The following is a 14,647-nucleotide window of genomic DNA, read 5'->3' as shown; positions in this document are numbered from 1 at the left end:
CGCGGCGCGCGGGGCGCGGGGCGCTGGGCGGAGCGGCCATGGCAGGTACGGCGGGCCTGGCGGGGGCCGGGGAGCACCCGGCGGGGTGGCTGGGGCGGCCGGGGGCGCGCGGCGCCGTGCAGCCTGTCGCTGCCCGCAGCTCCGGAGCCGCTGTCCCCGGCGGGCGGCGCGGGCGAGGAGGCGCCGGACGAGGATGAGGACGAGGCGGAGGCCGAGGACCCCGAGCGGCCGGCTGGAGCGGGCAGCGCGCGCAGCGGAGGCGTCGGTGGCGGCGGCGGCGGCGGCGGAGGAGGAGGAGGAGGAGGAGGAGGCTGCGGGGCCGGGGCCGGGGCCGGGGGCTGCGGCGGGCCGGGGGGCGCGCTCACCAGGCGCGCGGTCACGCTGAGGGTGCTCCTCAAAGACGCGCTGTTGGAGCCGGGCGCCGGGGTGCTGTCCATCTACTACCTGGTGAGCGCCCCTACCCCCATCCCATCCCGGCTGAGGCAGGAAGGGGAAACTGAGGCCCAGAGCTCCCTGGCCGCCGGCCGAGCCCGGGTGTGTGGAGGGAAAGCTGAAACCGAGCATCCAGACCCAGCAGGAGCCCCTCTGGGCAGGAGGACTTCGTTTACCAAACACCCCATTGCACAAAGGAGAAACTGAGCTCAGAAGAGGACACCACCGCTCTCCCGGCTGTGGGACCTTGCTCAGCCTCTCCATATCCTGGTTCCCTCATGTATAAAATGGCATTTTTTTTCCCCCTCACGGAGTTGTGTGAGGATTAAATGAATACAGCGCCCGGCAGGGTGCCTGCTCCACCGTGAGTGCTTTCCGGGCTCGCTGCTGTTGCTGTAGGTCTGGGAGCGGGAGCAGTTTATGAGCGGAGCGCTTGCTGCGCGCCGGACTGTGCGCTGTGTGTCAGGGATCGAGCAGACCCCGTCCCTGCCCTTTGGGGGCTCACAGTCCAGTGAGGGGTGGAGACACAGAGCTGGGCACTTTCAGCCCGGGCTGATGAGGACTGTGATAATGGACACACAGGTGCTGGGAGGCACTTAAGCCTTGGAAGGCTTCCTGGGAGGGATGCTGTAGGCGGAAGTGGGTGCCAAGCCCTGGGGAGCAGCAGGCGGTCAGGGAGGACTTCCTGGAGGGGCCTTGGTGGGTCCCAGGTCCCCGGGCCCAGCCAGGCCACTGTTAACTGCAGGGGAAGAAGTTCATGGGGGACCTGCAGCCCGACGGGAGGATCGTGTGGCAGGAAACGGGGCAGGTGTTCAACTCACCCAGCGCCTGGGCCACCCACTGCAAAAAGCTGGTGAACCCGGCCAAGAAGTCCGGCTGTGGCTGGGCTTCTGTCAAGTACAAGGGCCAGAAACTGGACAAGTACAAGGCAGCCTGGCTCCGGCGACACCAGCTCCACATTCCCACTGCTGCTGCCGATGAGGTGCGTCCTTCAGCCTCGGAGCAAGCTCTCCCGGACGCGCTGTTGGATAAGGAGTGCCCAGAGTGAGGGCGTTGGAGCTGGGGCCCTGTGGGATGAGCAGGAGTTTGTCAGAGCAAGGTGAAGAGAATTTTCAGAGGGCGGGAACGGCACAGCCAAGCCACGTTGGCAGAAAGCAACACAGCACTTGGGGGGCCATGATTAGCAGATAGAGCGGGAGGCTCACGTGTCTTGGGTAGCTGAGGGGACTGGGGACATTGGCAGGGACCAGATCTGGTTGAGTTTCGAATGCTACGATAATAATAGATCTTTGAGTATTCACCAGCTGGCTGGACTTAACCAACCAAAGACCCTCTCTGGGTCCTAAGTCGTCTTCGTATGTAAAATAAAGATGACCACAGTACCCCTATGTATCAGATATGTATATCTGGCTGGCAGGCCTGAAATCTGTAGGGCGGCTGGCAGGCTGGGAACAGGCAGGGAGGACTTGGGCTTTTACCCCGAGGTGGGTGGGAGCCCTGGAAGGCTAGGGGCAGAGGATGGACAGACCTGACTCAGGGGCCCACAGGCGCCCTCTGGTGGCCGCTGTATGCAGTACAGACTGGGAGGCAGGGCGAGGGTGGGAGCTGGGGACCAGTATAGGAGGCTGAGCCGGTCCAGGTGGGAGATGATGGGGTGGGCCAGCCCAACAATGGATGGGGGAAGAAGTGGGCAGGTTTTGGCTAATTTTGAAAGTGGATCTCACGGGATCTGCAGCTGCATGAGATGTTGGTTAACTGCTAAGGGATGTTTTGTTCTGAGGATGGCTGGAGCTGCCATCCTCAGAGATATGGGGATTGGGGAGGAGCAGGTGTGGGGGATAGTCCGGTGCAGTGTCACCCAGCTGAGTGTGAGACGCCCGGGAGCCCCCCACAAAGAGACCTCCAAGTCTGGAGCTGGACCCCCGAGTCTGGAGCTCAGGGGAGGGCCCGGCTGGAGACAGGACTGTGGGCGTCATCTTGCCATAGACAAGGGGGGAGAGTGGACGAGGCTGCCCAGGAGGGGAGCAGGTAGGGAGGGAAGAGGCCCGAGGACCGAGCCTGGGCATGGGGGAGGAGGGGTGAGAGACTGAGGGGCCGGAGAGGTGGGAGGGGTGTGAGGTCCCTGAGGAGTTCCCAGGAGAAGGAGGGTCAGTGAGACACTGCGGCGAGGGGGAGGAGGACAGAGACTATGTGACTGTTGGATTTGGACACTGGGAAGTCACCCCAGCACAGGCAGTTAAGGGGAGGTCAGGAGGAGGGATTATTGAGAGACTCTGATAAAATAATCCCTGTAAGCACCGGCTTGCCCAATGAGTGAATTCAACAGGAGGCATGCTAATTGCTTTGCAGGCATTATCTTATTTCACCCCGATGTTGTCCTTATGCAAGTGAAGGTCATTGTGTGGTTTTACAGATGAGAATAGAGCTCAGGGAGGTTAGGGCGCTTGCGGGAAGCCACACAGCTTGTAAAAAGCAGAGGCCAGGTTTGGTTTTTCTGCAAGGCGCTCAGACGGGAGTTGCGGCAGAACCGTAGGCCGCCTCTGCTCCCTCCCTCCCTCTAGTGGACATCTGGGGCAATGGCAGGAACCTAAGGCTCAGGCCAGCCAAAGGTCTGGGTGGACCGTGGTGAGGAGGGTGGGCGGCACCCAGCTGAGGGTGCTGCGGCCGTCCCCCACCCCCGCCCCCTCCCCACCAGAGCCCTGCCAGTGAAGGGGAGGAGGAGGAGCTGTTGATGGAGGAAGAAGAGGAGGACGTTCTGGCAGGGGTCTCCACCGAGGACAAGAGTCGGAGACCACCTGCGAAGGGACCCTTGGAGCCTGCCCACCCAGGTGAGAGGCTTAGGGGAGGGGAGGAGGCCGCGCAGGAGGCGGGCACAAGTAAGGTGAGGGAGGTGGCAGGGGACAGATCTGGCCTTTCCTTTTCTCAGCGCTCCCAAGATGCCTGGCTGACTTCCTATCCCCGCTGCCTAATTTCTTTCCCATGCTGCCTGATTTCCATGCTCCCCTAAAGGACTTCTTTGCCTCATTGCCTGATTCTTTTGGCCCCCTGCCTGGTTTCCTGAGGTACTCACCTGATTTCCTAAGCCCCCCTTCATCTGGCATTTTAATCTCCTTTTTCCGATTTGTTAACTCGCCACCTTGATCTCTTGGTTCTGCGGCCTGATTTTTCAAGCTGCCTCTGGAGGCTTTTCTTTCTTGGGCCGCCTGGGCTTTTGTTTTCCGGTTCTGGGCTGGGAGGGATTGATGCTGTCTTTTTTCCGTTACCCCACACGCACAGAGGCCGTGCCCCCCGGGAAGCGAGTGGAAAACAAGATCCGGGTGCCTGTGCGTTACTGCATGTTGGGCAGTCGCGACTCTGCCAGGTCAGACACACCGTGTGCCCGCTGCCACCAACCCCTGTCCCCCCGCCCCCCCCCCGTGTGCACTCGCTCCGCGGGAGTGGGGGCAGCCCGAGCAGGAGTAGGGTGGGCACAAGGCCTCCCGTGCTCAGAGCTGGCTCCGGAGGCCTGGGGAGCTAGCTCCTGAAGCTGTGGGACCCTCTGGCTCCAGCAGGAACCCCCACACACTGGTGGAAGTAACATCCTTCGCTGCCATCAACAAGTTCCAGCCGTTCAACGTGGCCATCTCCAGCAACGTGCTATTCCTGCTGGTGCGTGCCCCATTGCCACCTTGTCCCTTGTGGGCCAAGGCCAGGCCTGGGCAGGTGGCTGGGGCACCTGGGAGGGGTCCCTGGAATGTTAGCTCTATGAGGGCAGGGACCTTGTCTGCCTGTCACTGCTGGTAAACAGTAGGCACTCAAGGTTTGAACCTAGGAGGTGGGTGGGGTGGTCCCTGCACATAGCAAGGGCTCTGGCCCTGCGGATAGACATTTGGGGCTGGGCCGCAGCCTGAGCCCCTCTTCCGATGTCCACCCCCTCCCCAGGACTTCCACAGCCACCTGACTCGCAGCGAGGTCGTGGGGTACCTGGGGGGCCGCTGGGACATCAACAGCCAGAGTGGGTATTTGGGGCCAGGTGGGCAGGGGGGTGCTTGGGGCCGGGGATGATGTCTACACCTTCTCCCCACCTCTGCGCAGTGCTCACGGTGCTGAGAGCCTTCCCCTGTCGGAGCCGGCTGGGGGATGCGGATATGGCCGCCACCATGGAAGAGGAGGTGAGGGGACACGTGGGGTCAAGGTGTTCTGGGGAGGGCGGGGGTGGACACAGCTGTCCTGGCTACCGTGTCCTGGTGGCTAGCACGGTGTCCTAGTTCAACAGGTGTGCAAATGTGTGTGTGTGTGTGTGAGTGCCCGCCCCGTGGCTGTGACCCCGCGGACATCCTTCCTCTGGGCACAGGTGGCCCGTCCCCTTTGCCTCTGAAGCCCCGTCTGCATGCCGGGCCCGGCGTGCAGTGACAGCCCCGCGAATATCAGCTGCCACTCTAGCAGTGCTTGCCCGGCGCGGCCTTGCGTGTGCCCGGCGCTGTGCCAAGCGTTCCACACCCGCCTTCTCCCGGCCCAGCTGGCTCTTGCCCCGCTCGCCCCTACTTGCTTCAGGCATCCGGAAATGCCTGTCCTGCGCAAGCGCGCACACACCCACCTAGCTCCTCACTTAACTATTTGAGTGCCTACTGTGTGCCAGGAATTATTCCATGAGCTAGGGATACCGCAGTGCCCCCAGTAAACTTCTGCCTTTGCTGTGGTGACAGGTGCGTCTTTTTTTTAATGTATTTGTTGACTGTGCCCCCTCCACTGGCCTCATGGAGGGTGGGGGCAGGGTCCTGGCCACCGCTGCGTCCCCGGGCCTGGTACACAGCAGGCACACACTCCGTGCTGGCCTCACATGGGGACGGAACGCGGCGGGTGTGCGCGCACACGGGCTGGTAGAGCCCCCGGCCCGCGCCGCCCGGCCCCAGCCTCGCCTGTGCCCCCCAGATCTACCAGAGCCTGCTCCTGCGGGGCCTGTCCCTGGTGGGCTGGTACCACAGCCACCCGCACAGCCCCGCGCTGCCATCGCTGCAGGACATCGACTCGCAGATGGACTACCAGCTGCGCCTGCAGGGCTCCAGCAACGGCTTCCAGCCCTGCCTCGCGCTGCTCTGCTGTAAGTCCCGCTGCCCGGCGCGCGTGCGCGTGCGCGTGGCCCTCCTGGGCCGCTGACCCCTCCGGGCCCAGCCCCCACTCTCACTCTCCTCCTGCAGCCCCTTACTACTCTGGCAATCCGGGCCCCGAGTCCAAGATCTCACCCTTCTGGGTGATGCCGCCGCCTGAGGTAGGCGGGGCCGGGAGGGGGCTGGGGCCTCGGTGTCTCCTGTGAGATGGGAACAGAAGCCCTGCACTCTCTGAGGTTCTGGTGAAGGCCTGGGCCGGGAGGGACGTTGAAAAGTGTGCGCTCCACACGGAGCATGCTGCCCTTGTTGCTAAGACGGCCTCCTTCCCGAGCCTGTCCTGGGGTCGGAAATGGGGTTTGGAGAGCTATTCCCGACCTCTCGTGCGGGGGGCAGGGCCACGTGGCCCTGAAGCTGGAGTCTCGATTCTCCCATTGCTGGCCCAGGGCACATCCCTCATGGGATGGGGCGCTGGAGGTGGCTGCTGGTGACCGGCTTGTGTCCCTGCCAGCAAAGGCCCAGTGACTACGGCATCCCCATGGACGTGGAGATGGCCTACGTCCAGGACAACTTTCTGACTAATGACATCCTGCATGAGATGGTGAGCTCACTTCCGGGTGGGGAGGGCGGGGCCCCAGGGAGGGGAGGGCGGGGCTTTGGGGCCCCAGCTGGACGGGGCGATACTGCGGGACTCATCGGAGCAGGGGTCAGACTCCTCTTCCGCGGCCGAAACTCAAGTCCCAGATTCTTGCCCACCTGCCCCCGCCACCCTCCCCCCCACCTGGCCTCCTTGCTGTTCTGGAACTTGCTGGAGGTGCCGCGGCCTCGCGCCTCTGCACCTGCCACTGATTGAAGACACGTGAGGGATTTCCGGTGGTGCCCAGATGAATGTTTTCAGTGCCCACATTCCCAACAGCCGTTTTAAAAACAGCTAGTAGATCACACCTGTGGAATTGCGGATCCGCTGTTGCGTGGGAGGAGGCTACACAAGGGGGCGGGGGCAGGTCTGTGGGGACATTCAGAATCACTGGTGCTTCCCTCTGCCGGGGGAGGGGGTGCCCCTTCCGTCTCCCCCCTCCAGGGCCCTCCTGCGAAGCTCCCTTATTTCCCTCTGGTGGCGCTCCCGGGTGGTCTGTCCTGGGGTCCTGGGTAGCGCCTGTGTGCTGTATAGGACTGGGAGCCCCCCGAGAGGCGGCGGTAGGCGCCCGTGGTGCTCGCTGCTGTGTCCCGAGCGCCTGCGCGGGAGGGCGGGCGCCAGGGGTCCCATCGGTCCCCCGTCCTCCAGATGTTGCTGGTGGAGTTCTACAAGGGCGCCCCGGACCTCGTGAGGTTCCAGGAGCCCTGGAGCCAGGAGCACACGTACCTCGACAAGCTGAAGGTAAGACTCATGCCCCGTCTCCTGCAGAGGAAGACAGTTCTTGGGGAGCCCCGAAGGATCTATCCAGGGACAGCCTGAGAAACAGTGCTGTCCTAAATTGTTCTGTATAAAGTACTTCAGCTGGATATGAAAGCTTGTTCGGCCACATGTGGGTGGTGACGGTGACCGGGAGCACTACTGAAATGCAGCTGAAAGCGTAAAGGCGCACGGACCCCGGGCTGGGGAGAAGCTACGCTGGGGCCCTCTCTCTGCTTGGGCGCCCGCGGGGAGCGCACAGGAGGCTGCCGTCCGAGCGCAGCTGGTACCCTGAGGGGTTTCTCCAGCTCGCCCGCCCTACAGTCATTTAGGGGGACACATAGGGCTTGGTGGCCTGGGGGGGGTGGTTTCTGACTTACTTCTGACATGGAAGTCCTTCTCAGAAGGCATTTTCAACTCTACTAGGTAGAGAAATGCAGTTTTGCATGCTTGTTTTGTTCAAACTTAGTGAGCAGAACTTCAAGCTGCCACGGGTCCCCTCCACCCCGTCACTGGGCTGGTGGGGTCGGGGGTGGCTCCCCACACAGGGGGTGTGAGAGCCTGGCAGGGAGGCAGCTGGGGAGAGAGCAGGATGTGGAATGTGCAGAGAGCACCCCCTTCCCCCCGCCAAAACCCAGAACATTGCAAGGGGGGGCCGCCTCCTTTAAAAATAAAACGTTTTCGGGACACTACTGTGTACCTCGGTTAGTAGAGCCCCTCTGCCAGGATGGGGGGGCGGGCAGGACCACTGGGCCCAGCCCTGAGGCGCCAGCCCTGCCCGTTTCAGATCTCCCTGGCCAGCAGGACACCCAAGGACCAGGGCCTGGGCCACGTCCTGGAGCAGGTCTACAGCCTCCTTAAACAAGGGAGCTGAGGCACCACCACCTCCGAGGGCCTCTCGGTCAGACTCCGAGCCCCCAGTGGTTCCGGCTGAGGGGGAATGGGTCTGGGGGCTCTGTTTGTGGCACAGATAATAAAGGGGAGAAGCGAATAGCCTGGGCGTGTGTCTCACCTGGGGCTGCTCGCCGCCCCCGCACTCATCGCTGGGCACGTGGGCAGCTGTCTGCGCGGCGTGGCACCTTGGCCGGTGCAGGAGGGGACGCTTTTCGTGCAGCCATGGTGTGGGCTTCCCGGGGCCAGGGCTGGGCAGGGGACAGCTCGCCCTCCCTGGCTCCTGGGGGGCAGGTACCCTCCCCGGGAGTGGCCCTGCCCTGACAGGGGACGCCTCGGGGGAGCCGTGAGGGTCCAGGGGAGCTGGGGGAAGACCCACCCCACACCACAACCAAGCGAGAGGCTCTAGAAAGAGACCTTTAATACTTTTTTTAAAAAAAAATCAGGATTACATTTTGATCTGCCCTTGATTGTGACCAAGGCTACGCTGCTCATTCTTTGCTGGGAGGTCGGTGCCTCCCCCCCGGAATGGCAATGGTGGGGGGGGGGCTCAGGCAGGAGCAGAGCCTGGTGTCCCCAGGGCTTTGCTGAGTCATCAGAGGAGGGGGGAATGTGATCCAGTCCCGAAGTCCCCCAGTTGAGCCAATTTTTGGACGAGGCAAGAGAGCAAGTGGATGCAGGGCTGGGCCCTGGGGGTCAGGGCAGCTGCCTGCCTGGGGCCACTGTCAGCTGCGGGCACAGCGGCTGGCTCAGGAGGGGGAGGCGCCTGTGACCCTCTCTTGAGGGTAGTCCCAGCAGCCAGGGGTCTGGGAAGATGCCTCAAGGCCTGTGTACTTGACCTTCAGCAGAGCAGAGGCTGCAAGACTCCTGTGCTCCCGTCTGCGGGGGCACACGGGTGTGCTGCGTGCACAGCTGGTGGTGGCAGCTCGTGCCCGAGAAAAACGTCTGTGTGCTTGTCGGGGTGGGGCACCCTACACGGGGAACTGAGGAGAGGGTGCGGGACGGGGGGAGGGCACCGGCGTGCAGGGCTGAGTGCCCTGCGGGAGGGAGAGGACAGCCGCTCCAAGGCTGCTCAGGGAAGGGCCGGTCTTTAGGGGAACCCTGAGGACCCCAGGATTGTGTCTCCCCAGGGAGGTGGCACCCCGGGTGTGCCGGGGCCTGGGGAGGCCTGGAGTTGGGGCTGGGAAGGAGTGCTGTGGGGTACTTTAAAAGCAGGGCTGGTGAGTCTCGGCCGCGGGGCCTGCTCAGAACACCCAGCGGCACAGATGTTCCAGCTCATCCTGTTAAGGGCAGGTCTCCTGGGGGGTGGGGGCCACCCCAGAATAGAGGGGACGAAGGAGGGACAGGACAGGGTGTGTGTGCACGCACATGTGTGCGTGTGTGAGTGAGGGGGCCCACCTGGAGTTACCCGTTCCTGGACGGGCGGGAGGAAGTTAGTGTTTCTAAGAGCACCTTAGTGTTCGCCCCCTCGGGGCGCGGGGCTGGGGAGATGCAGTCAGGGAGCAGCCCCGGCCGACTGCTGCGTGGAGAGGGGGCTGGGGGTGAGCGCTACCATCAGTGGTCCCCACCTCCCCCGCCCCTGCTGCCCCCCGAGGGGGGGGCCTGCCTCCCCACCCCACCCCCCCCAGCCCCAGGAGCGCCTCAGACGCAGGTGGGATGCAGGCCGTGTGGACGGGGCCGACGCCCTCACTGCGGCAGGGGCACCAGCACCTCCACGTAGCTGAGGGGGAAGAAGCCCGACTGGCCGTGGAGCATGCCCTCGTACCAGTTCTCATCGATCTGGTTGGTCAGCGTGATGACGTCGCCCTCATGGAAGCCCAGCTCCCCGGCGTTCTCAGGCTCGAAGTCGTACAGCGCTTTGCAGCTCGGCTGGTCCAGGGGTGCTGGGGGCAGGGGCTCGGCTCAGACCCCTGGCTCCCTCCCACCCCGCCCGCCCCAGCCTGGTCGTGGCCCCTGAAGGACAGCTGCCGCTTCCTCTGCTGCCCCCCAGCCTTGTCAGAAAAGAGGGACAAGGGAAAAGAGGGACGTAAACGGACTCCAAACGTGCTCCTGGGAAGAGCTGGGGATGCCCAGTGGCATCAGGGTGAGAGAATGACCAGAAGCCCTCAGGCGGCCACATGGAGAGCCTAGAGGCTGTTGGGACACCCTTGGTGTTCACGGAAGACCCTCATGCGGACGGGGAGGCCCAGTGCCTAGCTCCTCCCCTGCCCGAGATGGGCCAAGAGGACCAATCCCAGGGGCGTCCGCTTCTACCAGAGAAGGGTCCTTCTGAACAGACCAGGAGGCAGTGTTACGCACTGAGGTGGGGAGCTTGTGAGGGCAGGGCCTGTGCCCGCAGGGACACTCACGCATGCTCCTGCTAGGGGTCCTGATGGGCTTGTCGGAAGACCGGAAAGATGACGAAGCTGCTTGCAGACAAAGCAAAAAGGGGGGCTGAGAACCTTGGGCTGGGCCCCTTCCCCAGAGGGAGTGGGGTGGGCCTGGCTCTGCAGTTTGGACAGAGCAGCGGGCTGGGGGCGACCCCTCCCCACTCCTTACGTGTGATCTTGGGGGCCGTGGCACAGGGGAAGCCCCCATTGGACTGCTCAGGCTCCCCAAGGTCGAAGGACTCCCGAGGCTTGGGCTTATATTCCCGCTTGGGACGAGAGGAGGCTTCCCGCATCCTGCAGGCAGGGAGGGAGAGCTGTGAGCAGCCAGCAGGGCCTGAGTCCTGTGTGTGCCAAGGTGAAGGGACACCTCCCTCCCCACCGTTGATGCTGCTGTCCAGGACTTGGGGTAGGGGGAGGGACCCCTGAAACCAGGCCTGGACTCAGAGGCCCAATGGGTCTAACCAAAGGGCCTCCCAGTTGGTCAGCTCCCCCAGCTCAGGCCCTTCTTAGAGGCTGCCAACTGGCCAGTTCCTGCCAAACCCTGCAGCCCCCTTAGCATGCCCACCCGACCTGGGGACACAGCTGCCCAAGGCTGTCCTTCTCAGGCCCTAGACTAGTGACAGCTCTCAGAGGGGAGCCCTGTCCGCTCCGGCCCTGGGTAACCCACCCCCTCAGGCCCAGAGCTCTGAAAGGCCTCTTTTCTTCTGGCCTCCCAGCCTCAGGTTACTCCAACCCTCCCCTCTGACACTGCGGCAAGCCTGATGAGGTCTTGCTCCCTCCCGGAGCCCCCACCCTACGAGTGCAGTCTGGGGATTCCTTATGAAAAGAAGCCAGCCCCCTGCTCTGACACAGGCTCCAAGCGGGGCTGGGCTGTCGAGGAGGCTGGCGGTGGGGTCTTGGAAGCCCTGAACGGCCGCCCAGGAATCCACGGGAATGACTCTGGGCTTCCAGGGCACCCTGGCCCAGCCCAAAACAGGACCGGCTCCCACAGGGAAGGCCAGGGGCTGGGGCTCACCTTCGCTTGAGCTTGTCGGCCAGCTCGTCCAGGATCTGCACGGCCTGCCGGTGGTAGTCCAGCTGGGCGTCCACCAGTGCGGAGAGCTGGCTCACCTGCTCGATCTGCAAGTGAGCAGCCCGCTGAAGGGGCGGCCCTCCCTGTGACCCCTACCCCCAAGGCCCCCTCTTTTAGGAAGTCTTGCTAGAATGCTCCCGGGACAGGGGCTGGCCCCCTCCCCATCTGCCTGACCCCTGCGCTGCTGGAGGAGACCCGAAAGCTTTGGGGGCGGGTAGAGGCCCCTCGGGTCCCGCAGCTGCCCCTTCAGGCTCAGAGCAGGGGCTGAGCCCACTATGGGCAGGGCATTAGTGACTCTGCCCACCGCCCCGCTTTTTTTTGGGGGGGGGCCGGACGCACATCAGTCTCCAGGAGGTTGTGCATGCTGGTCTCGGCCACCTCCTTGGACTCCTCAAACTTCTCCAGGGCCTGGCGCAGCTCTTCATCGGGGATCCTGCCCTGTCGCTTCTTCTTGTAGTCGAAGTCCAGGCGGCGGCCCTCCAGCTTCTTCAGGTGGTGCTGGGGGGGGGGGGGGAGGGCATCAGAGCTGTGAGGTACATGCTGGGGTCTGCAGGAGGACGGGCACACTGGGCGGGGCGGAGAGGTGGGGGAGCGGGGCTGTGAGGCACCTGCCCTGGGGGCTGTGTGAGGGCAGGCACGCTGGATGGGGCATGGGGGTGCGCAGCACCTGGATCTCCTTCAGGTCTTTGTCACACAAGTTCTGTAGGGGGTCGATGAAGTTCTGCTTGACCTCTATGTCCAGAGAATCCTTCACCTCTGCCAGGCGCTTCATGGACTCCCCCGCGTCCAGCAGAGCATCCCCTGCAGCAGGGCAGGGATCGGGAGAGAAGCTGTCACAGGAGGCCAGGGCCTCGGGGCCCAAGATGCCCCCAACCTGCTAACCTGCCCTCACCCCAGGGCCCAGACGCCAGAATTCAGGACAAAACAAGGGTCCCTGAAGTCTGAGCCCCAGCAGCCGGGAGGAGTTGGCAATGACGGGTGTCAAACCCCCCACGCCCCCCACCCCACGGCTTCCCCCGCATTAGCTGTGGCTCGAGGGTAGGCTTTCCAGTGGCCTTGGCCCTACAGGCAACACTCCGATGCTCGCTCACCACCACTGAGGAAGGAAAGGTGTTCTTGGGAGCCTCAGTCACCCTCGCCCAGGGGATTAACAGGCACTGTAGAAGACTCTGGAGCAGTGGCAGGGAAGTGGCATCCCACCGTCCAGTGCCAGACGCTCTGGCCCTCCAGAGCCCTCACCGAAGTTGGACTCGCCGCCCAGCTCCTTCCCGTGGCGGATCATGCACTCGCCCAGCAGGCCCTCTGACTGTGGGTAGCCAGGGTTCTTCACCTGCCCTCGGATCTTGGACACCGTGTTGAGCATCGTCAGCTTGGCCCGTGAAGCTGGAAGAGAACAGGCTGGGTAGGCATGCGGCCAGTCTCTCTCGAGAACCAGGCCTGCACTTGGCCAGTGCTGCTGGCTGCCTCCCTCTCCCCAACACCCTTATTTTTAAAGCGCTGCCCTGACCCAAGGAAGCTTGGTTCCTATGCCTGCTGATGGCCAGGCTCCGAGGAGAACCTCCTGCGTAGACTTCCCTCCTCTGCTCACCTCAGCCACAGAGGAACACTGGCAATGGGCAGGTGACTGGCTCCTCCGGACCCCACGGGGTCTCCTCGTCCTAGAGCACAGCTCCGATCACAGAAGCTCCCTTCCCTGGCCTGGGCAGTAGCACCCCAGAGAAGTAGGGGGGCAGGCATAGGTGTGTGCAGGTCCAGGTGCCCCAGACATAGCCCCCCACCTGGCATGGGGGAGGAGCTGTGTGCTTGCCTCTGCCCGCTCGGGTCTGTCCCCGGCCCAGGCCGCGAATGGACCTGGCTGGTGTTGCTGCCGGTCCCACATCCATCACCTCCTTCTATGGGAACCCAGATTTGGATTTTCCTCAGGGAAAGGTCCTCATCTCCCTCTCAGACTAGGAGACTCCCGCCTCATGCTCCAAAGGTGGGCCTGGCAAACGGGTGGGCAACCAATTCAAACTGGTCCAGTGAGTTGGTTAGGTGGAAAAGATGCTCTTCAGGTGGGACTATTAGCTGTAAGGGTGATTTTGGACTAGGGTTGCCACACAGAACGAGAGCTGCCTGATGAAGTGGAAAGGAAATGCAGGACTCTGAGGACATCCTTTGGACCCTTGGATCCAGCCACCCATGAAACCCGCCTGCCTACTCCTGGGCACTTCAGTTCTCTGAGCTCACACATTCCTTCTTAGGCTCTGGTAACCGGCCGATTCCTGGCTGACACGGACCCCTCCTAGCTGGCTGGCACCCCTACCTGGGTTGGGCTGCAGGTACTCAATGGTTCTGGCCAGCACTTCTGTCACAGCCTTGCTGGTAACATCCACCTTCTGTCAAGAGAGGCAGGGTGTGGGCTTTTGCAACCATCGGGGTGCCAGGGGCCAAACCTGGCATCCCTGGACAGCCCGTGCGCTGCTCCCCGGCCCCACCTGCCTCAGAGCCCACACAAGAACGGCGTGTTGCGCTCAGGGCTGCTGGCCTCCCTGCCTCCCAGGGCCGGGGGACCCGTCCATCCATGAGCCCCCCCCGCGGCCCAGCTGTAGGGCTGCTGTGGCCCGTGAGGGTAAACGGCGCCGGGCATCAGGCGGGCCGCACCACGTCTCCTGGTACCTTCTCCATCTCTTTGAAGTCTTCATCAAGCTTGGTCCCTTCGGCCCCTCCGACCTTCTCACTGACCAGCTGGGGGACAGGAGGGAAAACAGTGTGAGCCTCAGACAAGGAGGAGGCCCAGCTATGCCTTCCAGCCACGTCCACTGCCGGGGGGAGCCAGTGAAGGGGTCAGCACATCCATGACGGCTTCCCAGGGACACAGCTGACGGCAAGATGGGTGGCCGAGTGAGACCCTGCTTCCACACCCACACCCTCCTTGGATCCCAGGGCGGGGTGGGAGGGTGGCGCCTCCCGCTGGAAGGCTTTCCTGGCCATGCCTACCCCTCGAGTGCCCACCATCCCCGGAGACCTGCCTGGGGCCAACCGCAGCTGAGTGATGTCCTCTCTCAGGGCCAAGGTGCCCACACCCAGACAGTGATGCCATGGTTCAGCTCCAGGAGTGGGGAAGAGGTTCATCAGAGCCTCCTTGCTCAGGGATCGCACACCTCCCTTTCCCCCACTGAATTCCTGCCTCTTTGGAAAGGAATCCTGGGAACCCTGGGGCCGGCACTTCCCCAAAATACATTCTCCCCGGGCACCTCTGGGAAATGAGCAGGTCTGTGGTGGGGAGGAGGTCCTGCGGCTGAATGGACATGGGAATGACCCAGTCCATCGCTTTGTGCCGCCCCCCCCAACAGGGTCCAGAGGAGACAGGGCCACTTCCCCAGTGGGTCGGGGGTTCCTACTTGGCTGAGCTTGGGAGTCAGGA

At 63.4% G+C, this 14,647-nt stretch overlaps 2 protein-coding genes across 3 annotated transcripts in view; one reads left to right on the top strand and one right to left on the bottom strand.

Annotated features, from left to right (window-relative positions):
• The first annotated feature begins 3 nt into the window (after positions 1 to 3).
• MPND (MPN domain containing) lies at positions 4 to 7,900 on the top strand. Of its 2 annotated transcripts, none has more exons than XM_036116002.2 (13): positions 4 to 45; positions 140 to 447; positions 1,178 to 1,414; positions 3,128 to 3,260; positions 3,709 to 3,793; positions 3,981 to 4,080; positions 4,354 to 4,426; positions 4,507 to 4,583; positions 5,344 to 5,512; positions 5,610 to 5,680; positions 6,028 to 6,117; positions 6,802 to 6,894; positions 7,697 to 7,900. In XM_036116002.2, the coding sequence occupies exons 1-13, from the start codon at positions 39 to 41 to the stop codon at positions 7,781 to 7,783; spliced, it is 1,530 nt and encodes a 509-aa protein (XP_035971895.1). In that variant the 5' UTR covers positions 4 to 38; the 3' UTR covers positions 7,784 to 7,900. The 2 variants fall into 2 exon arrangements, with proteins under 2 accessions (XP_035971895.1, XP_035971896.1); XM_036116003.2 differs by having other exon boundaries at positions 7 to 45; positions 3,984 to 4,080.
• Positions 7,901 to 8,204: 304 nt separating this feature from the next.
• SH3GL1 (SH3 domain containing GRB2 like 1, endophilin A2) overlaps positions 8,205 to 14,647 on the bottom strand; it is a 31,693-nt gene continuing 25,250 nt past the window's right edge. Inside the window, exons 2-10 of the mRNA XM_036116024.2 lie at positions 13,900 to 13,968; positions 13,547 to 13,619; positions 12,481 to 12,624; positions 11,909 to 12,042; positions 11,581 to 11,739; positions 11,185 to 11,288; positions 10,339 to 10,463; positions 10,149 to 10,205; positions 8,205 to 9,683 (exon numbers count right to left, since the gene is read on the bottom strand). Of these exons, the coding sequence (XP_035971917.1) occupies positions 9,487 to 9,683; positions 10,149 to 10,205; positions 10,339 to 10,463; positions 11,185 to 11,288; positions 11,581 to 11,739; positions 11,909 to 12,042; positions 12,481 to 12,624; positions 13,547 to 13,619; positions 13,900 to 13,968 (1,062 nt within the window). The 3' untranslated portion in view covers positions 8,205 to 9,486. The remainder of the gene's footprint in view (positions 9,684 to 10,148; positions 10,206 to 10,338; positions 10,464 to 11,184; positions 11,289 to 11,580; positions 11,740 to 11,908; positions 12,043 to 12,480; positions 12,625 to 13,546; positions 13,620 to 13,899; positions 13,969 to 14,647) is intronic.

This window comes from Halichoerus grypus, chromosome 1 (assembly GCF_964656455.1).
Source record: "Halichoerus grypus chromosome 1, mHalGry1.hap1.1, whole genome shotgun sequence".
NCBI classification, from domain to species: Eukaryota; Metazoa; Chordata; class Mammalia; order Carnivora; family Phocidae; genus Halichoerus; species Halichoerus grypus.
Note: the sequence above shows the minus strand (reverse complement) of the source record. Positions and strands in the feature narration are given on the sequence as shown.

What these genes read in the sequence shown, in the direction of transcription:
- MPND (XM_036116002.2), top strand. An exon ending in CTTGGAGCCTGCCCACCCAG is followed by an intron (nt 3,261 to 3,708) that starts GTGAGAGGCTTA and finishes CCACACGCACAG; the next exon opens with AGGCCGTGCCCCCCGGGAAG. An exon ending in ATGACATCCTGCATGAGATG is followed by an intron (nt 6,118 to 6,801) that starts GTGAGCTCACTT and finishes CCCGTCCTCCAG; the next exon opens with ATGTTGCTGGTGGAGTTCTA.